The sequence below is a fragment of the Triticum urartu genome, chromosome 2 (genome assembly GCF_003073215.2).
Source record: "Triticum urartu cultivar G1812 chromosome 2, Tu2.1, whole genome shotgun sequence".
Lineage (NCBI taxonomy): Eukaryota > Viridiplantae > Streptophyta > Magnoliopsida > Poales > Poaceae > Triticum > Triticum urartu.
Genome location: NC_053023.1, coordinates 20310366 through 20333897, shown reverse-complemented (window position 1 = coordinate 20333897; position 23532 = coordinate 20310366). Strand labels below are relative to the sequence as shown.

Here is a 23532-nt window from a genome sequence, read left to right as displayed (position 1 = left end):
TTTTTCTGTCGTATATCTTCTCCTATGCTCATATCGTCCTATTGTGGTGTGTTAATGTCCAGGATACCATGTTTCTCAAGTGTAACACTGCTTGGTTTGGTATAACTGCAGGGAATGGTATTTCCTTCCAGTTGTTGTTTATTTCAGAGTGCGCATAATTGCTCTTTCAGTGCACCTGAAGATTTCTGTTGGTAGTTATCACTTGAAGAAATCACAAATATTTCTGTCGGGTTATGTGATTTACTTTGCTGCATGCCTTCTGGCAAAAAAAAGCAAACAAACCATCTATTGTTTTGAAATTAAGATGTTTTCTTCCGTCCACTATTGAGCAGGGCTTTAGCAAGACTGTCCATTTGGAGCTACTCAGACAAGCGACGATACTTGCATTGAGAATTTGAGATATCGGTTCCAATATTTAGACTTGTTGCCTCTGAATAAATGGTTTTGAGTTTCATCTGTTTACATATGTTATAATCATGTCAACGGAAATTTGAAAAAATCAACGGGCGGTATATATATTGATTCTTCGCTATTTCCAATAAGCAGAAGCATTCGTAATGTCTGGGCTGTCAATGTTACACTAGCGTAACGCTGCTGGGTTTGGAATAACAGCAGGGAATTGTCAGGTTATGTGATTTGCCTAGCCGCAAAAAATAGCATGTCTTCTGGCAATAAAAAGCTAACAGATCCATCTATTGTTTTGAAATTAAGAAGATGTTTTGCAAGATCCAGTCATGATCAAACACTTGATCCCAGTCTGTACACACTAGCTTCAATCCGGTTTACTTTAAACCTGAATGAGTAGCAGTCTATTTTACAAATCGCAGCATGCCTAAGAGTTTCTTCATTCTCAGCTATGAATGAATCATCTAAAGAACGAAAAAACAGAGAATTTGCATCACTCTTCAGGTGGGCTTCCTCGTCTCCATCATCACAGCATCATGACAGCAACTAGATTTGCATCACTTGTTAGCCTGACCTTTCTTGTGTACATCAAAGATCAGATGTACCGACGCCACCAGCCTGGGGGGAAATCGTGCAGGAAGCGGCTGTGCAGTGCCAAATCACGTCCTGGACGTACTCGAACATGGCAGCCAGCCACGGGGCAACGGACACTCCCTCCCTCTAACCTGTGAAGATCATGACAGTGCCCGGGCATCTACAAAGAAAATTAAAACTGTAAACAATGTCGGGAACACAAACAGAACAATTGATGGTGTTTACAGCAAGAGGTGTATGAGTTACTGACCTCCCAAGTAGCAACAGTGAAATCACGAGAGCGCTGCATTTCAAAGACGCAAAAGTGACAAATTGTTGAATTAGCCGGACAGCTTCTCCTGCAATAGTCGACAAAAAGATCGACTATGTGCCTGGGCACATCCACCCCATCAACAACCTGAAGAGAGGAGGAAATGAAAGATGGTGATCATCTACAGAAGTTTAAACCTTTCTGAACCTTGACACAACAATATTTCTGCTACAAAGTTTTCTCTGAACCTGACACAAGAACCCTTCCTACGATGTACCATTCAGGATCTACAAAGTTTTCTCTGAACCTGACACAAGTACCTGACACAAGTTTTCTCTGCTACAATATTCAGAGTCTACAAAGTTTTCTCTGAATCAAGTGTTTACTCTGTTTTGTAGATTACCACCGGAGGAGGAGGAGAAGGCTGGGGCGACGGACTTACCACCGGAGGAGGAGGAGAGGGCTGGGGCGGCGGAGGTAGCGGCGGCGGAGGCAGCGGCAGCGAGGGAGGACGAGGTCGACGCCCACGGGGATCGTAGAAGATAGCTGTGCCATGCGCTGTCGGCCTCGGCGGCGTCCTGGGCTCGCCATCGGCGTCTCCGTACACAGCCTCCTGCTGTCGGGCGCGGGCGACGAGGAGTCGGCGGCCGAGGGCGTGGCCGCTGAGCTCCAGACCGCGCCACAGAAGACGAAGAGGGCGGCCGAGGGCGAGCGCGGCGCGCTGCAGGGCGTGGCCGCCGAGCTCCAGGCCGCGCCACAGGAGACGAAAAGGCCGCAGAAGATGGCGGCCTCCGAGCCCCAGGAGCATACGAAGTGGTCGGAGGAGATGCCGGCCGCCGAGCGCCACCGCGCGCCGAAGCAGAGCGCGGACGGCGGGGCCTCCGCGCGCCATCCCGCGTCGAACGGCGAAGCGAAGGCGCTCGCGCAGGGGGCGCCCCTCCTCTCCGAGCTGCGCCGCCACGGGGTGCGCCTGGACCCGGCGGGGCCTTCTGGGCATCTCGCCGGCGCCGGGTTTCTTGGCCTGTGCCAAGAAACGCTGTCTCGGGCCAAGAAACGGCTTCTTGTGCCAAGAAAGCTCGAGTTCTTGGCGGCGGGGCCGTCGGGCGGGGGTACGGGGCGAAGAGGGCTGGTGCGCCGCCGACGGTCAGCCGGGTGGGGGTGGACGCGGCGGAGGTGAGCCGGTCAGGCGGGGTATTTTTTCAGAGAGTTTTTCAGAGGGAAGAAGGGACGGCCATGTATATATATGAAGCGCTGGTGTTCTCTGTTCGGTTGCGTTCCGGCCCACGAGGGAGGGATTTGGCCCATGCTCTGCTTTCTCTCTAGTATCTAGAAAAAAACACAATTTCTCAAAAAAAAAATCTAGAAAAAAACACAGATAATTCTTCCCTTTGCTAATTTCGGTTACTAGAAAATGGCAATGAAAATTTACAGAGAAACAAAAAGTGACCCTGGTTAACCCGGAATCTTGTGTGGTTAAAAGTGGCCCTAATTTCGGTTACTAGAGGACTACCAACTTTTCTTTTTCTTAGTTGATTTTCGGATTATGGATCATTAACTTCTCTCACTCGAAAAAAACACATAATTCTTCCTTTTGCTAATTTCAGTTACTAGAAAATGGCAATGAAATTTTTACAGAGAAAAAAATAGTGACTCTATTTAACCCGGAATCTTGGTTAAAATCAAACCTGTAAATATGCCGCCAGCCGTGGTGGAGAACTATATCGCCGGTGGTCAGAAGAAGGGGACAACCACTATGGGTCACGCTATTTGATAGAGCCGGGAAGCACACACACAACGGTGAGTGAAGCCTTGCCCGAAGATTGTTGATGTCGTTCAGGATACGCAAGATGCCCATGAGGTTGTGGCCGCCATCACCATGGCCCTGCCGGCACCTCGATAGCAGACTATAGGCGGTGAGCCAATGGTCGACTGCCCCAGAGCCATGCCATGTCACTTATGACGTGCTGACAACGGCCCCTAGTGTTGAAGCCAGAGAAATCGACGTTCTTAGATGTGATGACAACGACCCGAGTGTTGATGATGAATGCACTTGCATTCTTAAGATCTAATAGGAGCCGCAGAAAATAGTAACATAATTTGATGTCGTCGTGAAAGGTATTTATGATGCTCATGAGGTTGCGGCCACCGTCATCGAGGCAACAAAGGTGAAGGATCGGAGATTTCAACGAGGGGAGGGGGTCAGGGTTGAATAGACACTAGTAACTTTTCTTTTCTTGGTTGATTTTTGGGATTACAGAATATTAAGTCCTCTGGCTATTAGAAATTGCTCCAAAACTAACACTCAGCATTGACCGGCCTCTAGCCGCTCGTTCGGTGGTGAATCTGATTATTGACAGGCCAACCTTGACCAGTCAGTGATGTTGAAGTTGTCAGGGCCTAATGGCACTATCACAATGGGACTTTCCCAAGACAATTTTGTTGAATGCATGGTTTAAAACTTCGACGATTGTTTTTCAGAATTTCGTGAGCGGATTTTTTAGGGTGAGCGGATTTTTTGCATTTCGTTCCATGTCTTTTGGTAGGCTTAAATAGACATGATAAAATGGTCTTCACACGTCGCCCAGAAACACTGTAGTAGATCATTATCAACCTACTCTATAGAGGACAAACTCCCCGGTTGCGACAAGTGTGGCACATGCAATGCTCCACTTGTCACCACAAGGTGAAGTCAAAGTGACCTTTGTAAGGGGTACCCTTATGTAGTGATTTCGGCGAAAAACGACACGCCACTCGCGTGGCTAAGGCCGACAACTGCTACATGGGCCCGTGCCGCGCACGCGAGTCTCCTTCAACGAACGAGAGCGAGAACGAGCACCTCCTAGCGAGCGAGCGAAGGTGAGTTTTTTTTTACTTCTTTTTACTTTCAACTAATAAAAATTTTGACTTTCGAAAAAAATTCAAATTCTAAAAAACAATTCGCGAAGTTTTTGCAATAAAAAGTTAATCAATACGTAAAATTTCATGATTTCGAAAAAATGATCACAAATTCAAAAAATGATCGCAAATTTTAAAATGATCAATTAAAACCATTTGAGAATTCAAAAAAATTCATCAGTCCAAATATGTTTCTTTATTTTTGTGTGAATTCCTAATATGTTTTTCCTTGGTTTTTTCGTTTCTTTCTTTAGTTTTCTTCTGGTTTTTGAGTTCTATATTTTTCTTTTTCTTTTTATCCGCACATTTCTACATTTTATTACACATTTTACATTTTTATATACATATTAAAAATTTACAAATGTTAGATTTTCCAAATACATGATTAGCCCTTTTTCATACTCATGTTTCTTTTCAAATATTTGTAAAAAAAGTTCAAGTACACAATGAAACATTTTTTGGGATGGTATAATTTTCTAAAACTATGCATTTTTACACTGTATAATTTTTGTTTTGTTAATATCATGAACATATTCTTGAAAACCATGAATATTTTTGAAACGTAACATACTTTTTTTAATAGTAATCCCTAGTGATCTAAATGCTCTTATATTTCTTTACAAAGGGAGTACAGATTGTTTTTTATTAATTACAGGAATATTGTTTTACATAGTAGAAAGAATTTTGAAACAAGTGTACATTTTTTAAATGTCACAGAAATTTTTTATTGAATGATTTCATATTTTTAAAATTGTGCTAACTAGTTTTTAAACTATGTTAATATTTTTCATATTCGAAGTAACTTCTTTAAATATATAGCAAATTTCAAAAATATTTTTTAAAATATATGTACTTAGAATGTCTCAAAATATAAACAAATAATTATAAAAAAGAAAAGAACGAAGCTGGTGAAATAAGGTCACTGGGCCGGCCACTTAGCGCTCGTAAGGCGAGGCGTACCACTGTCGAGACAAACACACATCCAGCATTCTCAGTTGTTTTTTTCGGGTTTCTCTGTTTCCGTCTCTCGTTAGCGAGGTGTTGAAATCATTAACTGAGGAGTACTCTTTCTAAAGATAATTATCATCTCCTTAGGTTGCAACTAGGAATATTCCTTTTTCGTAGATTTGTTAATTCAAAATGTTTTATCTCTTAAATTATGCGTCCAAATCGTGAACCGTTTCTACCGTTGAATTGAGATCTTCCAAAATAGATCTCATGTTAATAGGTTTCGACGAACGATTTTCCATGAAAAAAATGGAAGGAAAAAACCGAGCCGGAAGCCTGATTTTTTGCCTCAATTTTTTCCTTTCCGAGTGCGCCTCTCATGGAAGCAAATTTGTGCCTCTCGCGGAAGTGGAAAAAATATATGTTTTTTCCCTCACCACAACTATGACTCTGTAGGATCGTAAGTACGTCTAGGGGTGATTAGACTAATTAACCAAATAAAATCGAGCCGTTTCCCAATTTTAGTTTTTGGCAAAATTTAGCAATTCACACAAATCAAGCAACACCCTACAGATGCAAGTCTAGATAGTAGCCAGCGCAAACTAACAACTTTGCATATGAAACATAAAGGAGGGATCATAGAAATCAAACACAATGATGAGACGATGATTTTCGGCGTGGTTCTGATAGGTGGTTCTATCGTATATCTACGTTGATGTAGACTTCAACCCATGGAGGATAATAGTTGCACGAGTCCAGAGAGGGCTTCATGCACAAAGGATCCACGAAGAAGTAATCTTATCTATGCCATCATGGCTTCCGTCCATGAAGGACTAGCCTCACTCGGGGTAGATCTTCATAGAAGCACTGTAGTAGATCGCGATCAACCTACTCTACATGGATCAGAGATTTCAATAAAGATGAAAGTTGTATATACCCAACTTTTCTTTTCTTAGTTGATTTTTGGGATTACGCAATATTGAGTTCTCTCGCTATTAGAATTTGATCCAAAACTAAACCCTCAACATTTACCGGCCTCTAGCCACCCGTTCGGCGGTGAATTTGATTATTGACGGACCAAACTTGACCAGTCAGTGATGATGAAGTTGTCAGGGCCTAATGGCACTATCACAATGGGACTTTTCCCGGGACAATTTTGTTGAATAGATGGTTTAAAACTTCGACGAATGTTTTTCAGAATTTCATGAAACCTCGTTTTTTTAGGGTGAGCGAATTTTTTGCATTTCGTTCAATGTTATTGGTTAGGCTTAAATATTCATGAAAAAATGGTCCTCAGATTATTTGATCATAGTAATCAGCATGTCGCTCAGATACACTGTAGTAGATCATTGTCAACCTACTCTACAGGTCTTGAGGACAAACTCCCCGGTTGCTACAAGTGTCGCACATGCAATGCACCACAAGATGAAGTCAGAGTGACCTTTGTAAGGGGTGCCCTTATGTAGTGATTTCGGCGAGAAGCGACATGTCACTCGTGTGGCTCAAGTCGACAACTGCTACATGTGCTCGGGTCCCGCACGCGAGTCTCCTCCAGCGTACGAGAGCAAGAGCGAGCATCTCCCAGCGAGCGAGCGTAGCTGAGTTTTTTTACTTCTTTTCATTTTCAACTAATAAAAATTATGACTTTAAAAAAATCAAACTCAAAAAAATAATTCATGAAGTTTTTGCAATAAAAAATTAATCAATACGTAAAATTTCATGATTTTGAAAAAATGATCACAAATTCAAAAAATTATCAATTAAAACCATTTGAGAATTCAAAAAAATTCATCAGCCCAAATATGTTTCATAATTAATTCTTTTTGTGAATTCCTAATATGTATGTCCTTGGTTTTTTTTTTCGTTTCTTTATTCGGGTTTCTTTATTTTCAGCACATGTCTACATTTTAGTACACACAATACATTTTTTGTATACATCAAGAACATTTCTTTATACATATTGAACATATTTTAAAATATATGTTCTGATATCTATTTCTTCATACACATTTTACATTTTTATATACATATTTAAAAATTACACATGTTATAATACAAATACATGATTAGCCCTTTTTCATACACATGTTGCTTTTCAAATATTTGTTAAAAAGTTCAAGTACACAATGAAACATTTTTTGGAATGGTGCAATTTTTAAAACTATGCATTTTTTACATTGTATATATCTTTTGTTAATATCACCAACATATTCTTGAAAATCATGAATACTTTTGGGAATGTAACATACTTTTTTAATAGTTATCCCTCCGTAAGAGAAAATGTAAGAGCATTTAGATCACTACTTTAGTTACCTAAACGCTCTTATATTTGTTTACAGAGGGAATACAAATTATTTTTTATGAATTACATGAATATTGTTTTACATACTAGATTTTTTTTGAAACAAGTGTACATTTTTCAAATGTCACAAACATTTTTATTGAATGATTTCACATTTTTAAAATTGCGTGAACTAGTTTTTAAACTACGTTAATATTTTGCATATTCGAAGTAACTTCTTTAAATAAATTTAGCAAATTTAATAAATTATTTTTTAAAATGTATGTACATCGAATATCTCAAAATATGAACAAAGATTTATAAAGAAAAAAGAACGAATCTGGTGAAATAAGGTCACCGGGCCGGCCACTTAGCGTGCTCGTAAGGCGAGGCATACCACTGTCGAGACAAACGCACATCCGACATTCTCTGCTTTTTTTCAGTGTTCTCCATTTACGTCTGTCGTCAGCGAGGTCCTGAAATCATTACTTAAGGAGTACCCTTTCTAAAGATTACTATCATTGCATCAGGTTGCAACTAGGAATATTTCCTTTTTTCGTAAATTTGTTGATTGAAAATGATTTTCTCCTAAACCGTGCGTCCAAATCGTGAACCGTATCTACTGTTGAATTGAGATATTTGAAAATGAATCCCATGTTAATAGGATTCGACGAATTTTTTTCCACAAAAAAACAAAAGGAAAATACCGAGATGGAAGATTGTTTCCCCAACTTTTTTCCTTTCCGAGTGTGCTTCTCGTGGAAGTAAAAAAAGAAATATGTTTTTCCCTTTCGGTGAGGCACAACTATGCCTCTGTGGGATCGTAAGTAGGTCTAGGGGTGATTAGACTAATTAACCAAATAAAACCTAGCCTTTTCCCATTTTAGTTCTTGGCAAACTTTAGCAATTCACACACATCAAGCAACACCCTACACATGCAAGTCTAGATAATAGGTAGCGGAAACTAACAACTTTGCATTTGAACATAAAGGAGGGATCAGAGAAATCAAATACAATGACGAGACGATGATTTTTGGTGTGGTTCTATTAGGTGGTGCTATCGTACATCTACGTTGAACGAGACTTCAACCCACGGAGGGTAACGACTACACGAGTCCAAGGAGGACTCCATCCACAAAGGAGGGTACCAACTTTTCTTTTCTTAGTTGATTTTTGGCATTACGGAATATTAAGTTCTCTCACTATTAGAATTTGATCCAAAACTAACCCCTCAACATTGAACGACCTCTAGCAACCCTAGCCAGCCTGTCAGAGCTGAATCTGATTATTGATGGGTCAACTTTGACCGGTTAGTGATGGTGAAGCTATCACAATGGGACTTTCCCAGGACCATTTTTGTTGAATTCATGGTTCAAAACTTTGATGAAATTTTCAGAAGTTCATGAAATCTCGTTTGTTTCGAGGGTGAGCTAAATTTTTGCATATTGTTCAACTTTTGTGGTAGGCTTGAGTATTCATGATAAAATGGTCCTCAGATCATAGTAATCAACATACTCTGCATGTCTAGAGTTTGAGTACCAGAAGACTCATATTTCTATTTAAATTTGTGTCAAATAAAATTCTACCAAAAATAGTAAGCTTGCCAAGCTTCGAAACTGGGACAACGGATATTTGCATACCAAACTCACTGGTAGACCAGAACAAGTCTTACATACTAAAGGCGCTAAGGATTCCCTTTATGAATGTGTTCTCAAAATTGTCCAAACTTAGACAAAAAATTATGAATTTGTTTGAAATTATTTTTGAATTTACCAAATATTTTGCAATTTAAGGGTCACCAAAATTTCAGAAAATTTCAACAACTTTGAGGGTCAATGAAATTTTTACCCAATCAAAATATTTTTCCTTGCTTGAATGGGATTGCCAAATCTACGAGATGACAATAGTAAGCCAGTCGTGGGCACGCCCAGCTTGACATGCCACAACATACATATCACACCCTTATGTAAGGAGGTCAACAACCTCAATCATCAGAGAAGAGGAAACCGCAAGTTACCACGTTACTACCCCGGCCTCCACCAGCCCCGAATCCTATTTGGCACCTTCAATGTTAAATAGTGTGTAATTGGTACGGGGCGCACACCCACCTGCTTGCTAGACGCTGCCAGCCCATTTCATTCCCTGCATTGGTTTTGGTAACCTTCTACAAGGTTCCCACTAGTTTTACTAGGTTAGGATTTGATCGATTTTTCAGACATTTGTCTTGGTTGGTTTTTCTTGTTTTATTTTTAATTTTTCTTTCTATTTCTTTTTTTTCAATTGTGTGAACTTTACCAAACTTCTTTTTCAACTTTTTCCAAATTTTATTTTTTTAAAAAAAAATTGTGAATCATTTCCAAAATTCAAGAAGTTTTCAATTCTTCGAAAAAAATCAAGTTTTTGTGAACTTTGTTTTTATTTTTGTGAAACTTTTTAAATTATGAAGTTTCCCGTGTCTTGAAATTTTCTCAAATTCACGAAAGTTTTCCAAATTACATGACCATTTTTTGAATTTATGAACTTCTTTCAAGCTCGTGAGCTCTTCTCAAATTCATGAACATTTGAAGCCCAGGATTTGTTTTCAAAGTCGTGTACTTTTGTCAAACTCTTGATTTTTGAATACTTGAACTTTTAAAATTCGTGAATTTTCTGCAAATTTATGATTATTTTTCGAGATTCAATTATTTTCAAAATAAATTCAACTATATATGTGAGTCATGTTGGTGAGTAATTATGCTCTAGTAAGAATATTGGTGTTAAGATTTGTGATTCCCTGTGCAATCACGAAAGTCAATAGTTATGCAACGAAATTACATCCTATTTGTGGCGCATTATTCAGTGTTAGTTATGTTCAATGCATGTTAATGATCGTTTTCATTTTTTGGTTGGTCGCTTCTCAATCTATTTGCTATCATTCATTTGTACTAACTGGGAATGCTGCTTGTGCATCCAACTCCTTAAACCAAAGTTGTGCAAAATGAGTCCACTATACCTACTTATATGCGGCATTTCCATGCCGTTCCAAGTAAACTTGTATGTGCCAACTCTAATATTCAAAATGAATTTCCATTTTGTGTGCCCATACCGCTCATGAAGCGGCAGGGGGTGGCCAATATTTTCCATGCTAGGTATGTTATTCTTAAGATGAGTGTTTATTCACTTGTCATTGCACGAGAGTGTGGCAGGTAATAGGAATGCACAGTCCCGAAATGATTTTTTAATATGTTGTTAATAATAAATTCCTTGGAAAGTGTTGGTATGGAAGGCACCCGTGGATATGGCTAGCCATGGATTGTGTAAGAATGGTGGAAAGGAAATAAACTTTCTTTTCTGTTTAGGAACCGCCTATGATTTATCTAGCATGGAAGATATTGGGAATTTTCGGTCGTTTTCGTTGTTAGGAAAAGCATGCCTCTCAAAATAATTTTACTCTCAATTTAAGCTATGAGCTCTAGCACCTCTACAAATCTCTGATTTCCTCTGCGAAGGGCCTATCTATTTACTTTTATGCAATTTTAATTTTAGTTTTGAGTCTCTATCTTCTCTTATAAAGCACCAACTAGGGAACACTATTATCATACTTGTGCATTGTATGTAGCTAATATTTGAGTGTGTTTCATGAAAGGATCAATGATTGAGCATAATGGGCTAGGGATAGCTTTCTTTAGCGTTGATATTTTGAAAGAAATGGTTGCTTGTTGATATGCTTGAGTACTAATGTCTTCATGTCAAATTATAGACTCTTACTTTGATTCATTTGAAGTCCAAATATCCATGCTACAAAAGAAAAGAATATATGATGAACATGTTAGGTAGCATTGCACATAAAAAATTCTGTTTTTATCATTTACCTACTCGAGGATGATCATGAATTAAGTTTGGGGATGCTTGATACGTCTCCAACATATCTATAAAATTTTTATTGTTTCATTCTATTATATTATCAATCTGGGATGTTTTATATACATTTACAAGCAACTTTATATCATTTTTGGGGACTAACCTATTAGCTTAGTGCCCAATGACAGTTGTTGTTTTTTGCTTGTTTTTGGTTTCGTAGAATATTAGTACCAAACGAAGTCCAAATGCCATGAAACTTTTTGTAGATTTTTTTCTGGACATAAGAGACACTAGAATATTTGAGAGAATACCAGGCGTGGGAGCATGGGCCCACCACCCACCAGGGCGCGCCCTGATGGGTGGTGGGGCCCACGTGGCTCCATTTGACCTAACTCCGCCTCTGTAAATTCCTAAAAATGACTCAAACAGAACTATGGTTTCTAGGTTAAACTTCAGTCCTTCACAATGAACTTATTATTATCCAGGATCTAAGACTGAACAATCGCATTGTTGATATAATTCAGATCACCCTTGCAAATAAAGTTGAATGGGCTGGAGACATAGTTCTAACATTTCATTAACTCGAAGTAGGCAGTGTCCTTTTTGAGTGGTCTTCTTTCTTTCTCATATGTAAAAGGCAAGCAAACAAGCCTCTGCTGAGGCTTAGAAGAATCCAAGGCATATGTGTCCAGGTCACTTTTATATACTAAGCAGTACTTTTTCCTTTGTTCCTAAATGCACATGATAGACCTGAAAGAGTTCTGTTATTTTACTATTTTTTTGTTTGTGTAGGTTTCTTCTCACCCAGCAGCTTCTAAAAAGTAGAGTTTATCGCAACTTTGGAAACTTATTGAAGATGATGGTTCTGATGTTAATGTCCAGGATGATGCGATAAGCTCATTTGATAATTTATCAGAAGAAATAGCAGAAGAAAATGGATATACTAAAATGACTCAAACAGAACTATGAAATATCTATTCCACCAAGCTAGGTATGTCCAAGGAAATAATATGATGCATTGTATTTTGTTTATATGCCTAAGTATACTGACACGACGGTAAGCGATATGATATTGTTGAACAGTGAACGCCAATCCAAAAAAAACTAAGAACAATCGGTATGCATGAGTTGAGCTGGTATCTAGCGATGCTATTTTTATGCAAGGTGCTGAAATTCAATAGCGCATTCATGATAATCCCCAACTTAGTATCCAACAAAAGAGAAGTTATGTTACAAATTCACAACTCAACTGCGTAGACACAAGTCGATATATTGACAACTGAATTTTCAGGCATCCTTACTAATGTTGAGCTAGTGAGCTCTTATCATCAGACATGACTTTTTTTTATCATGTCGAGTTGGTGATCTCTTATCATGTTGAGCGTTGATTTTTGTGAATTAACTCAAGTTGCACCTCCAAAGATTTTGGCATGTTTTGAATGCTTCCTGAGCATTGATTTTTGTGGATATAGTATCACAAGTAGAAAATAGTTTATGACTGAGTAACTATCTCCGGAAAAACAATTGCAATGAAATCCGTAGAACATCTTGTTGGGGAACGTAGCAATTTCAAAAAAGTTCCTATGCACACGCAAGATCATGGTGATGCATAGCAACGAGAGGGGAGAGTGTTGTCCACGTACCCTCGTAGACCGAAAGTGGAAGCGTTATGACAACGCGGTTGATGTAGTCGTACGTCTTCACGGCCCGACCGATCAAGCACCGAAACTACGACACCTCCGAGTTCTAGCACACGTTCAGCTCGATGACGATCCCCGGACTCCGATCCAGCAAAGTGTCGGGGAAGAGTTCCGTCAGCACGACGGCGTGGTGACGATCTTGATGTTCTACCGTCACAGGGTTTCGCCTAAGCACCGCTACGATATGACCGAGGTGGAATATGGTGGAAGGGGGCACCGCACACGGCTAAGGAACGATCACGAAGAACAACTTGTGTGTCATGGGGTGCCCCCTTGCCCCCGTATATAAAGGAGGGAGGGGGAGGTGCGGCCGGCCCCTAGGGGTGCGCCTAGAGGAGTCCTACTCCCCACCGGGAGTAGGACTCCCCCCTCTTGCCTTGTTGGAGAAGGAAAGGGGACGGGGGAAAGAGGAAAGGGGGGCGCCGCCCCCCTTCCTTGTCCTATTCGGACTAGGGGGGAGGGGGCGCGCGGCCTGCCCTGGCCGGCCCTCCTCTTCTCCCTTAGGGCCCATGTAGGCCCATTAACCCCCGGGGGGGTTCCGGTAACCCCCCGGTACTCCGGTAAAATCTCGATTTCACCCGGAACGATTCCGATATCCAAATATAGGCTTCCAATATATCAATCTTTATGTCTCGACAATTTTGAGACTCCTCGTCATGTCCGTGATCACATCCGGGACTCCGAACAACCTTCGGTACATCAAAACATATAAACTCATAATGAAACTGTCATCGTAACGTTAAGCGTGCGGACCCTACGGGTTCGAGAACAATGTAGACATGACCGAGACACATCTCCAGTCAATAACCAATAGCGGAACCTGGATGCTCATATTCGCTCCCACATATTCTACGAAGATCTTTATCGGTCAGACCGCATAACAACATACGTTGTTCCCTTTGTCATCGGTATGTTACTTGCCCGAGATTCGATCGTCGGTATCTCAATACCTAGTTCAATCTCGTTACCGGCAAGTCTCTTTACTCGTTCCGTAATACATCATCTCGCAACTAACTCATTAGTTGCATTGCTTGCAAGGCTTAAGTGATGTGCATTACCGAGAGGGCCCAGAGATACCTCTCCGACAATCGGAGTGACAAATCCTAATCTCGAAATACGCTAACCCAACATGTACCTTCGGAGACACCTGTAGAGCTCGTTTATAATCACCCAGTTAAGTTGTGACATTTGGTAGCACACAAAGTGTTCCTCCGGTAAACGGGAGTTGCATAATCTCATAGTCATAGGAACATGTATAAGTCATGAAGAAAGCAATAGCAATATACTAAACGATCAAGTGCTAAGCTAACGGAATGGGTCAAGTCAATCACATCATTCTCCTAATGATGTGATCCTGTTAATCAAATGACAACTCATGTCTATGGTTAGGAAACATAACCATCTTTGATCAACGAGCTAGTCAAGTAGAGGCATACTAGTGACACTCTGTTTGTCTATGTATTCACACAAGTATTATGTTTCCGGTTAATACAATTCTAGCATGAATAATAAACATTTATCATGATATAAGGAAATAAATAATAACTTTATTATTGCCTCTAGGGCATATTTCCTTCAGTCTCCCACTTGCACTAGAGTCAAGTAATCTAGATTACACAGTAATGATTCTAACACCCATGGAGCCTTGGTGCTGATCATGTTTTGCTCGTGAAAGAGGCTTAGTCAATGGGTCTGCAACATTCAGATCCATATGTATCTTGCAAATCTCTATGTCTCCCACCTGGACTAGATCCCGGATGGAATTGAAACGTCTCTTGATGTGCTTGGTTCTCTTGTGAAATCTGGATTCCTTTGCCAAGGCAATTGCACCAGTATTGTCACAAAAGATTTTCATTGGACCCGATGCACTAGGTATGACACCTAGATCTGATATGAACTCCTTCATCCAGACTCCTTGGTTTGCTGCTTCCGAAGCAGCTATGTACTCCGCTTCACATGTAGATCCCGCCATGATGCTTTGTTTAGAACTGCACCAAATGACAGCTCCACTGTTTAATGTAAACACGTATCCGGTTTGCGATTTAGAATCGTCTGGATCAGTGTCAAAGCTTGCATCAACGTAACCATTTAAGATGAGCTCTTTGTCACCTCCATATACGAGAAACATATCCTTAATCCTTTTCAAGTACTTCAGGATGTTCTTGACCGCTGTCCAGTGATCCACTCCTGAATTACTTTGATACCTCCCTGCTAGACTTATAGCAAGGCACACATCAGGTCTAGTACACAGCATTGCATACATGATAGAGCCTATGGCTGAAGCATAGGGAACATCTTTCATTTTCTCTCTATCTTCTGCAGTGTCGGGCATTGATTCTTACTCAACTTTACACCTTGTAACACAGGCAAGAACCCTTTCTTTGCCTGATCCATTTTGAACTTCTTCAAAACTTTGTCAAGGCATGTGCTTTGTGAAAGTCCAATTAAGCGTCTTGATCTATCTCTATAGATCTTAATGCCCAATATGTAAGCAGCTTCACCGAGGTCTTTCATTGAAAAACTCTTATTCAAGTATCCCTTTATGCTATCCAGAAATTCTATATCATTTCCGATCAGCAATATGTCATCCACATATAATATCAGAAATGCTACAGAGCTCCCACTCACTTTCTTGTAAATACACGCTTCTCCAAAAGTCTGTATAAAACAAAATGCTTTGATCACACTATCAAAGCGTTTATTCCAACTCCGAGAGGCTTGCACCAGTCCATAAATGGATCGCTGGAGCTTGCACACTTTGTTAGCTCCCTTTGGATCGACAAAACCTTCCGGTTGCATCATATACAACTCTTCTTCCAGAAATCCATTCAGGAATGCAGTTTTGACATCCATCTGCCAAATTTCATAATCATAAAATGCGGCAATTGCTAACATGATTCGGACAGACTTAAGCATCGCTACGGATGAGAAGGTCTCATCGTAGTCAATCCCTTAAACTTGTCGAAAACCTTTTGCGACAAGTCGAGCTTTGTAGACAGTAACATTACCGTCAGCGTCAGTCTTCTTCTTGAAGATCCATTTATTCTCAATTGCTTGCCGATCATCGTGCAAGTCAACCAAAGTCCACACTTTGTTCTCATACATGGATCCCATCTCAGATTTCATGGCTTCAAGCCATTTTGCGGAATCTGGGCTCACCATCGCTTCTTCATAGTTCGTAGGTTCATCATGATCTAGTAGCATGACTTCCAGAACAGGATTATCGTACCACTCTGGTGTGGATCTTACTCTGGTTGATCTACGAGGTTCAGTAACAACTTGATCTGAAGTTTCATGATCATCATCATTAACTTCCTCACTAATTGGTGTAGGTGTTACAGAAACCGGTTTCTGTGATGTACTACTTTCCAATAAGGGAGCAGGTACAGTTACCTCATCAAGTTCTACTTTCCTCCCACTCACTTCTTTCAAGAGAAACTCCTCTAGAAAGTTTCTGAATTTAGCAACAAAAGTTTTGCCTTCGGATCTGTGATAGAAGGTGTATCCAATAGTCTCCTTTGGATATCCTATGAACACACATTTCTCCGATTTGGGTTCGAGCTTATCAGGTTGAAGCTTTTTCACATAAGCATCACAGCCCCAAACTTTAAGAAACGACAACTTTGGTTTCTTGCCAAACCATAGTTCATAAGGCGTCGTCTCAACGGATTTCGATGGTGCCCTATTTAAGGTGAATGCAGCCGTCTCTAAAGCATAACCCCAAAATGATAGCGGTAAATCAGTAAGAGACATCATAGATCGCACCATATCTAGTAAAGTACGATTACGACGCGGACACACCATTACGTTGTGGTGTTCCGGGTGGTGTGAGTTGCCAAACTATCCCACATTGTTTCAAATGTACACCAAACTCGTAACTCAAATATTCTCCTCCACGATCAGATCGTAGAAACTTTATTTTCTTGTTACGATGATTTTTAACTTCACTCTGAAATTCTTTGAACTTTTCAAATGTTTCAGACTTATGTTTCATTAAGTAGATATACCCATATCTGCTTAAGTCATCTGTGAAGGTGAGAAAATAACGATATCCGCCACGAGCCTCAACATTCATCGGACCACATACATCTGTATGTATGATTTCCAACAAATCTGTTGCTCTCTCCATAGTTCTGGAGAACGGCGTTTTGGTCATCTTGCCCATAAGGCACGATTCGCAAGTACCAAGTGATTCATAATCAAGTGGTTCCAAAAGTCCATCGGTATGGAGTTTCTTCATGCGTTTTACACCGATATGACCTAAACGGCAGTGCCACAAATAAGTTGCACTATCATTATCAACTCTGCATCTTTTGGCTTCAACATTATGAATATGTGTGTCACTACTACGAGATTCAATAAGAATAGACCACTCTTCAAGGGTGCATGACCATAAAAGATATTACTCATATAAATAGAACAACCATTATTCTCTGATTTAAATGAATAACCGTCTCGCATCAAACAAGATCCAGATATAATGTTCATGCTTAACGCTGGCACCAAATAACAATTATTTAGGTCTAAAACTAATCCCGAAGGTAGATTTAGAGGTAGCATGCCGACCGCGATCACATCGACTTTGGAACCATTTCCCACGCGCATCGTCACCTCGTCCTTAGCCAATATTCGCTTAATCCGTAGTCCCTGTTTCGAGTTGCAAATATTAGCAACAGAACCAGTATCAAATACCCAGGTGCTACTGCGAGCATTAGTAAGGTACACATCAATAACATGTATATCACATATACCTTTGTTCACCTTGCCATCCTTCTTATCCGCCAAATACTTGGGGAAGTTCCGCTTCCAGTGACCAGTCTGCTTGCAGTAGAAGCACTCAGTTTCAGGCTTAGGTCCATACTTGGGTTTCTTCTCCTGAGCAGCAACTTGCTTGCTGTTCTTCTTGAAGTTCCCCTTCTTCTTCCCTTTGCCCTTTTTCTTGAAACTAGTGGTCTTGTTAACCATCAACACTTGATGCTCCTTCTTGATTTCTACCTCCGCAGCTTTTAGCATCGCGAAGAGCTCGGGAATTGTCTTTTCCATCCCTTGCATATTATAGTTCATCACGAAGCTCTTGTAGCTTGGTGGCAGTGATTGGAGAATTCTGTCAATGACGCTATCATCCGGAAGATTAACTCCCAGTTGAATCAAGTGATTATTATACCCAGACATTTTGAGTATATGCTGACTGACAGAACTATTCTCCTCCATCTTGCAGCTATAGAACTTATTGGAGACTTCATATCTCTCAATCCGGGCATTTGCTTGAAATATTAACTTCAAATCCTGGAACATCTCATATGCCCCATGACGTTCAAAACGTCGTTGAAGACCCAGTTCTAAGCCGTAAAGCATGGCACACTGAACTATCGAGTAGTTATTAGCTTTGCTCTGCCAGATGTTCATAACATCTGGTGTTGCTCCAGCAGCAGGCCTGGCACCCAGCGGTGCTTCCAGGACGTAATTCTTCTATGCAGCAATGAGGATAATCCTCAAGTTACGGACCCAGTCCGTGTAATTGCTACCATCATCTTTCAACTTTGCTTTCTCAAGGAACGCATTAAAATTCAACGGAACAACAGCATGGGCCATCTATCTACAATCAAACATAAACAAGCAAGATACTATCAGGTACTAAGTTCATGATAAATTTAACTTCAATTAATCATATTACTAAAGAACTCCCACTTAGATATACATCCGTCTAATCATCTAAGTGATTACGTGATCCATATCAACTACACCATGTCCGATCATCACGTGAGATGGAGTAGTTTCAATGGTGAACATCAATATGTTGATCATATCTACTATATGATTCACGCTCGACCTTTCGGTCTCCGTGTTCCGAGGCCATATCTGTTATATGCTAGGCTCGTCAAGTTTAACCTGAGTATTCCGCGTGTGCAACTGTTTTGCACCCGTTGTATTTGAACGTAGAGCCTATCACACCCGATCATCACATGGTGTCTCAGCACGAATAACTTTCGCAACGGTGCATACTCAGGGAGAACACTTTTACTATGATAATTTAGTGAGGGATCATCTTATAATGCTACCGTCAATCAAAGCAAGATAAGATGCATAAAAGATAAACATCACATGCAATCAATATAAGTGATATGATATGGCCATCATCATCTTGTGCTTGTGATCTCCATCTCCGAAGCACCGTCATGATCACCATTGTCACCGGCGCGACACCTTGATCTCCATCGTAGCATCGTTGTCGTCTCGCCAATCTTATGCTTCTATGACTATCGCTACCGCTTAGTGATAAAGTAAAGCATTACAGGGCGATTGCATTGCATACAATAAAGCGACAACCATATGGCTCCTGCCAGTTGCTGATAACTCGGTTACAAAACATGATCATATCATACAATAAAATATAGCATCACGTCTTGACCATATCACATCACAACATGCCCTGCAAAAACAAGTTAGACGTTCTCTACTTTGTTGTTGCAAGTTTTACGTGGCTGCTACGGGCTTAGCAAGAACCGTTCTTACCTACGCATCAAAACCACAACGATAGTTTGTCAAGTTGGTGCTGTTTTAACCTTCGCAAGGACCGGGCGTAGCCACACTCGGTTCAACTAAAGTTGGAGAAACTGACACCCGCCAGCCACCTGTGTGCAAAGCACGTCGGTAGAACCAGTCTCGCGTAAGCGTACGCGTAATGTCGGTCCGGGCCGCTTCATCCAATAATACCGCCGAACCAAAGTATGACATGCTGGTAAGCAGTATGACTTATATCGCCCACAACTCACTTGTGTTCTACTCGTGCATATGACATCTACGCATAAAACCTGGCTCGGATGCCACTGTTTGGGGAACGTAGTAATTTCAAAAAATACCTACGCACACGCAAGATCATGGTGATGCATAGCAACGAGAGGGGAGAGTGTTGTCCATGTACCCTCGTAGACCGAAAGCGGAAGCGTTATGACAACGCGGTTGATGTAGTCGTACATCTTCATGGCCCGACCGATCAAGCACCGAAACTATGACACCTCCGAGTTCTAGCACACGTTCAGCTCGATGACGATCCCCGGACTCCGATCCAAAGTGTCGGGGAAGAGTTCCGTCAGCACGACGGCGTGGTGATGATCTTGATGTTCTACCGTCGCAGGGCTTCGCCTAAGCACCGCTACGATATGACCGAGGTGGAATATGGTGGAAGGGGGCACTGCACACGACTAAGGAACGATCACGAAGATCAACTTGTGTGTCATGGGGTGCCCCCTTGCCCCCGTATATAAAGGAGGGAGGGGGGAGGTGCGGCCGGCCCCTAGGGGTGCGCCTGGAGGAGTCCTACTCCCCCCGAGAGTAGGACTCCCCCCTCTTGCCTTGTTGGAGAAGGAAAGGGAAAGGGGGAAAGAGGAAAGGGGGGTGCCGCCCCTTCCTTGTGCTATTCGGACTAGGGGGGGAGGGGGCGCGCGGCCTGCCCTGGCCGGCCCTCCTCTTCTCCCTTAGGGCCCATGTAGGCCCATTAACCCCCCCCGGGGGGGGGGGGGGTTCCGGTAACCCCTCGGTACTCCGGTAAAATCCCGATTTCACCCGGAACGATTCCGATATCCAAATATAGGCTTCCAATATATCAATCTTTATGTCTTGACCATTTCGAGACTCCTCGTCATGTCCGTGATCACATCCGGGACTTCGAACAACCTTCGGTACATCAAAACATATAAACTCATAATGAAACTGTCATCGTAACGTTAAGCGTGCGGACCCTACGGGTTCGAGAACAATGTAGACATGACCGAGACACATCTCCGGTCAATAATCAATAGCGGAACCTGGATGCTCATATTGGCCCCCACATATTCTACGAAGATCTTTATCGGTCAGACCGCATAACAACATACGTTGTTCCCTTTGTCATCGGTATGTTACTTGCCCGAGATTCGATAGTCGGTATCTCAATACCTAGTTCAATCTCGTTACCGGCAAGTCTCTTTACTCGTTCCGTAATACATCATCTCGCAACTAACTCATTAGTTGCATTGCTTGCAAGGCTTAAGTGATGTGCATTACCGAGAGGGCCCAGAGATACCTCTCCAACAATCGAAGTGACAAATCCTAATCTCGAAATACGCCAACTCAACATGTACCTTCGGAGGCACCTGTAGAGCTCCTTTATAACCACCTAGTTACGTTGTGAGGTTTGGTATCACACAAAGTATTCCTCCGGTAAACGGGAGTTGCATAATCTCATAGTCATAGGAACATGTATAAGTCATGAAGAAAGCAATATTAATATACTAAACGATCAAGTGCTAAGCTAACGGAATGGGTCAAGTCAATCACATCATTATCCTAATGATGTGATCCCGTTAATCAAATGACAACTCATGTCTATGGTTAGGAAACATAACCATCGTTGATCAACGAGCTAGTCAAGTAGAGGCATACTAGTGACACTCTGTTTGTCTATGTATTCACACAAGTATTATGTTTCAGGTTAATACAATTCTAGCATGAATAATAAACATTTATCATGATATAAGGAAATAAATAATAAGTTTATTATTGCCTCTAGGGCATATTTCCTTCACATCTGCCTTGCATTGTCCAAAAAAAACTATCTCCAAAAACAGTTGTAGCAATCTATGTGGAATTTAAACTTTTGACTGTAAAGCGTATAAAACAATTTATTATTTATCAACCGGGCCAAAGTACAATGGCTACAATGGCTAATGCTATCTTATTAATTATCAATGTGATTAGTTTATGTACCAAAATTTAGAAAACAGAGAGCATATCTGCATATGTATGGTATTGTTTGCAGGACTGAAGGAGGTGCACCTTTATTTTCAGGATCCGTAGAAGCAGATATGTTTCTGTGTTCTATACCAAAATTCAAAATTCAGAAGTCTATTATCTGAAGCAAATCGAATCCAACCTGCAACAAATAGGCCTCGAGCACTCACGTGGGGATAGTTTAGGTTGGGGAACCAGCCAACTACCATGCACAGTCCATCTGTAGATCGCGGGAGAACTGAACGAGGGTGACAACGGGAGGGCGAGCAGGACGAGCGGTCAGATCGACAGACAGTATCAGGTTCTGGGTGAAACTGGTGATGGGGAGAGGCGACTACGAGTGCGATACTGGGAGACGATGATTCAGGCGACAGGTGATCAGGCAACCTGCTTGTTTCGCTGGGCTCCTGGTTTGGCTACCGTGCATTTTTTTGAGAAAGGCTACCGTGCATTTTCTTTTTCAGATGCAGTCTACCCAACACCTACTGATTTGGGGGCCCCAAAATTTTTGGGGCCCTGTGCGGTCGGCCAATTTGGCCTGCCCCATCGACGGGCCTGTAGTGTACCACAACATCTCCACACAGGATACAAACTCATTGGCCAAACACTAAGTCATTTTTCCTAATGTCAAATGTATATTTTTCAAAAACGTTAACATTTTTATAATGTGACCATATTTTTTTAATATGCTATCAACATTTTTCATATACATCTGAAACTTTTGTTTTGTATATGTTTAACCTTTTTCTCAATATATTATTAACTTTTTCTATGTCACATACATTTTTGAAACATGTGAACATTTTAAAAATTACCCAGTACTTCTTTACTATGTTATCAACATTTTCTGAATTAAGCTAACAATTGTTTTACATTATGTTAACATTTATATATACATACATACATACATACATAATACAATTAAAAAAACAACAAAGGAAGAACAGGAGGAAAAACGAACTTGCCTCATACCCACATGGGCCGGCTCATCCTCGACGGCCTGAGACAGATTTATCTCTCGCTTATAGTGCGACTAACATACGTCGTATTGAAAGTTACCTATAGTTACTAGACTGGCCTATCTTCGTCTTCTTTTCTCTCTTTAGTTTCCTTTGCTAGTTTTTTTTCTTCCGTTTCTTCACTTATTTTCCTTGTTTTTCTTTTTTCTTTGTTTTTCACCGTTTTTATTTATTTCTTCCTTGGTTTTCATTGGTTTCCGTTGGTTTTCACCTTATGTTTTCCGTTGTTTTCTCACCGCTTTTCTTTGTTTGTTTCTCAGTTTTGACTGTTTTCTGCTTTTCTTTTTCTGTATGTTTTTCTCGGGTTTTATTCAATTCTTTCCTCGTTTTCACCATTTTTATGGGTTTTTCCCCATTTTATTTTGTTTCCTTCTCGGTTTTCATTGTTTTTTCTTTTTGTTCTTTCTTAGTTTACTTTGTTTCTTTCTTGGTTTTCATCATTTTTTGTTTTTCTTTGTTTCTTTTGGTTATCACTCTACGTGTTTTATATATGTCATGAACATTTTTCTAATACACGATTAACATTCATAACATACAAGTTTAACATTATTTTAATATATGGTCAACACATTTTCCATACGTAATTTTAATATTTTAAAATGCTTGATGAACATATTTGAAATACAAGATTAACATGTATTTCATACATGGCCAACAATTTTTCTATACACATGTAACATTTTTCAAATGCTCGATTAACATTTTCGCAAATGCAGTACCAATATTTTTTTAATACATGTTCAACCTTTTTTTATGTACATTTAACAATTTTGAAATTCTTGATTATCATTTTCATATAAAATTTTAATGTTTTCTGAATAAATACAAGAT

General features: G+C 40.6%; 1 protein-coding gene across 1 annotated transcript; it reads right to left on the bottom strand.

Moving 5' to 3' along the window:
- Positions 1 to 713: 713 nt before the first annotated feature.
- Positions 714 to 2443, bottom strand: LOC125540735. Its single transcript, XM_048704310.1, has 3 exons — positions 1692 to 2443; positions 1250 to 1396; positions 714 to 1159 (listed from the first exon to the last, which is right to left on the bottom strand). Exons 1-3 carry the CDS (start codon positions 2244 to 2246, stop codon positions 1001 to 1003), a joined length of 861 nt encoding a protein of 286 aa, XP_048560267.1. The 5' UTR covers positions 2247 to 2443; the 3' UTR covers positions 714 to 1000.
- Positions 2444 to 23532: the final 21089 nt, after the last annotated feature.

Bases quoted from the DNA above. Each gene is read 5' to 3' on its own strand.
- LOC125540735 (XM_048704310.1), bottom strand. From the start codon at position 2,246: ATGCCCAGAAGGCCCCGCCGGGTCCAGGCGCACCCCGTGGCGGCGCAG. The intron at 1,397-1,691 runs GTAAGTCCGTCG...TCCTCTCTTCAG, and splicing joins CCTCTCCTCCTCCTCCGGTG to GTTGTTGATGGGGTGGATGT. The intron at 1,160-1,249 runs GTCAGTAACTCA...TTTTCTTTGTAG, and splicing joins TCACTGTTGCTACTTGGGAG to ATGCCCGGGCACTGTCATGA.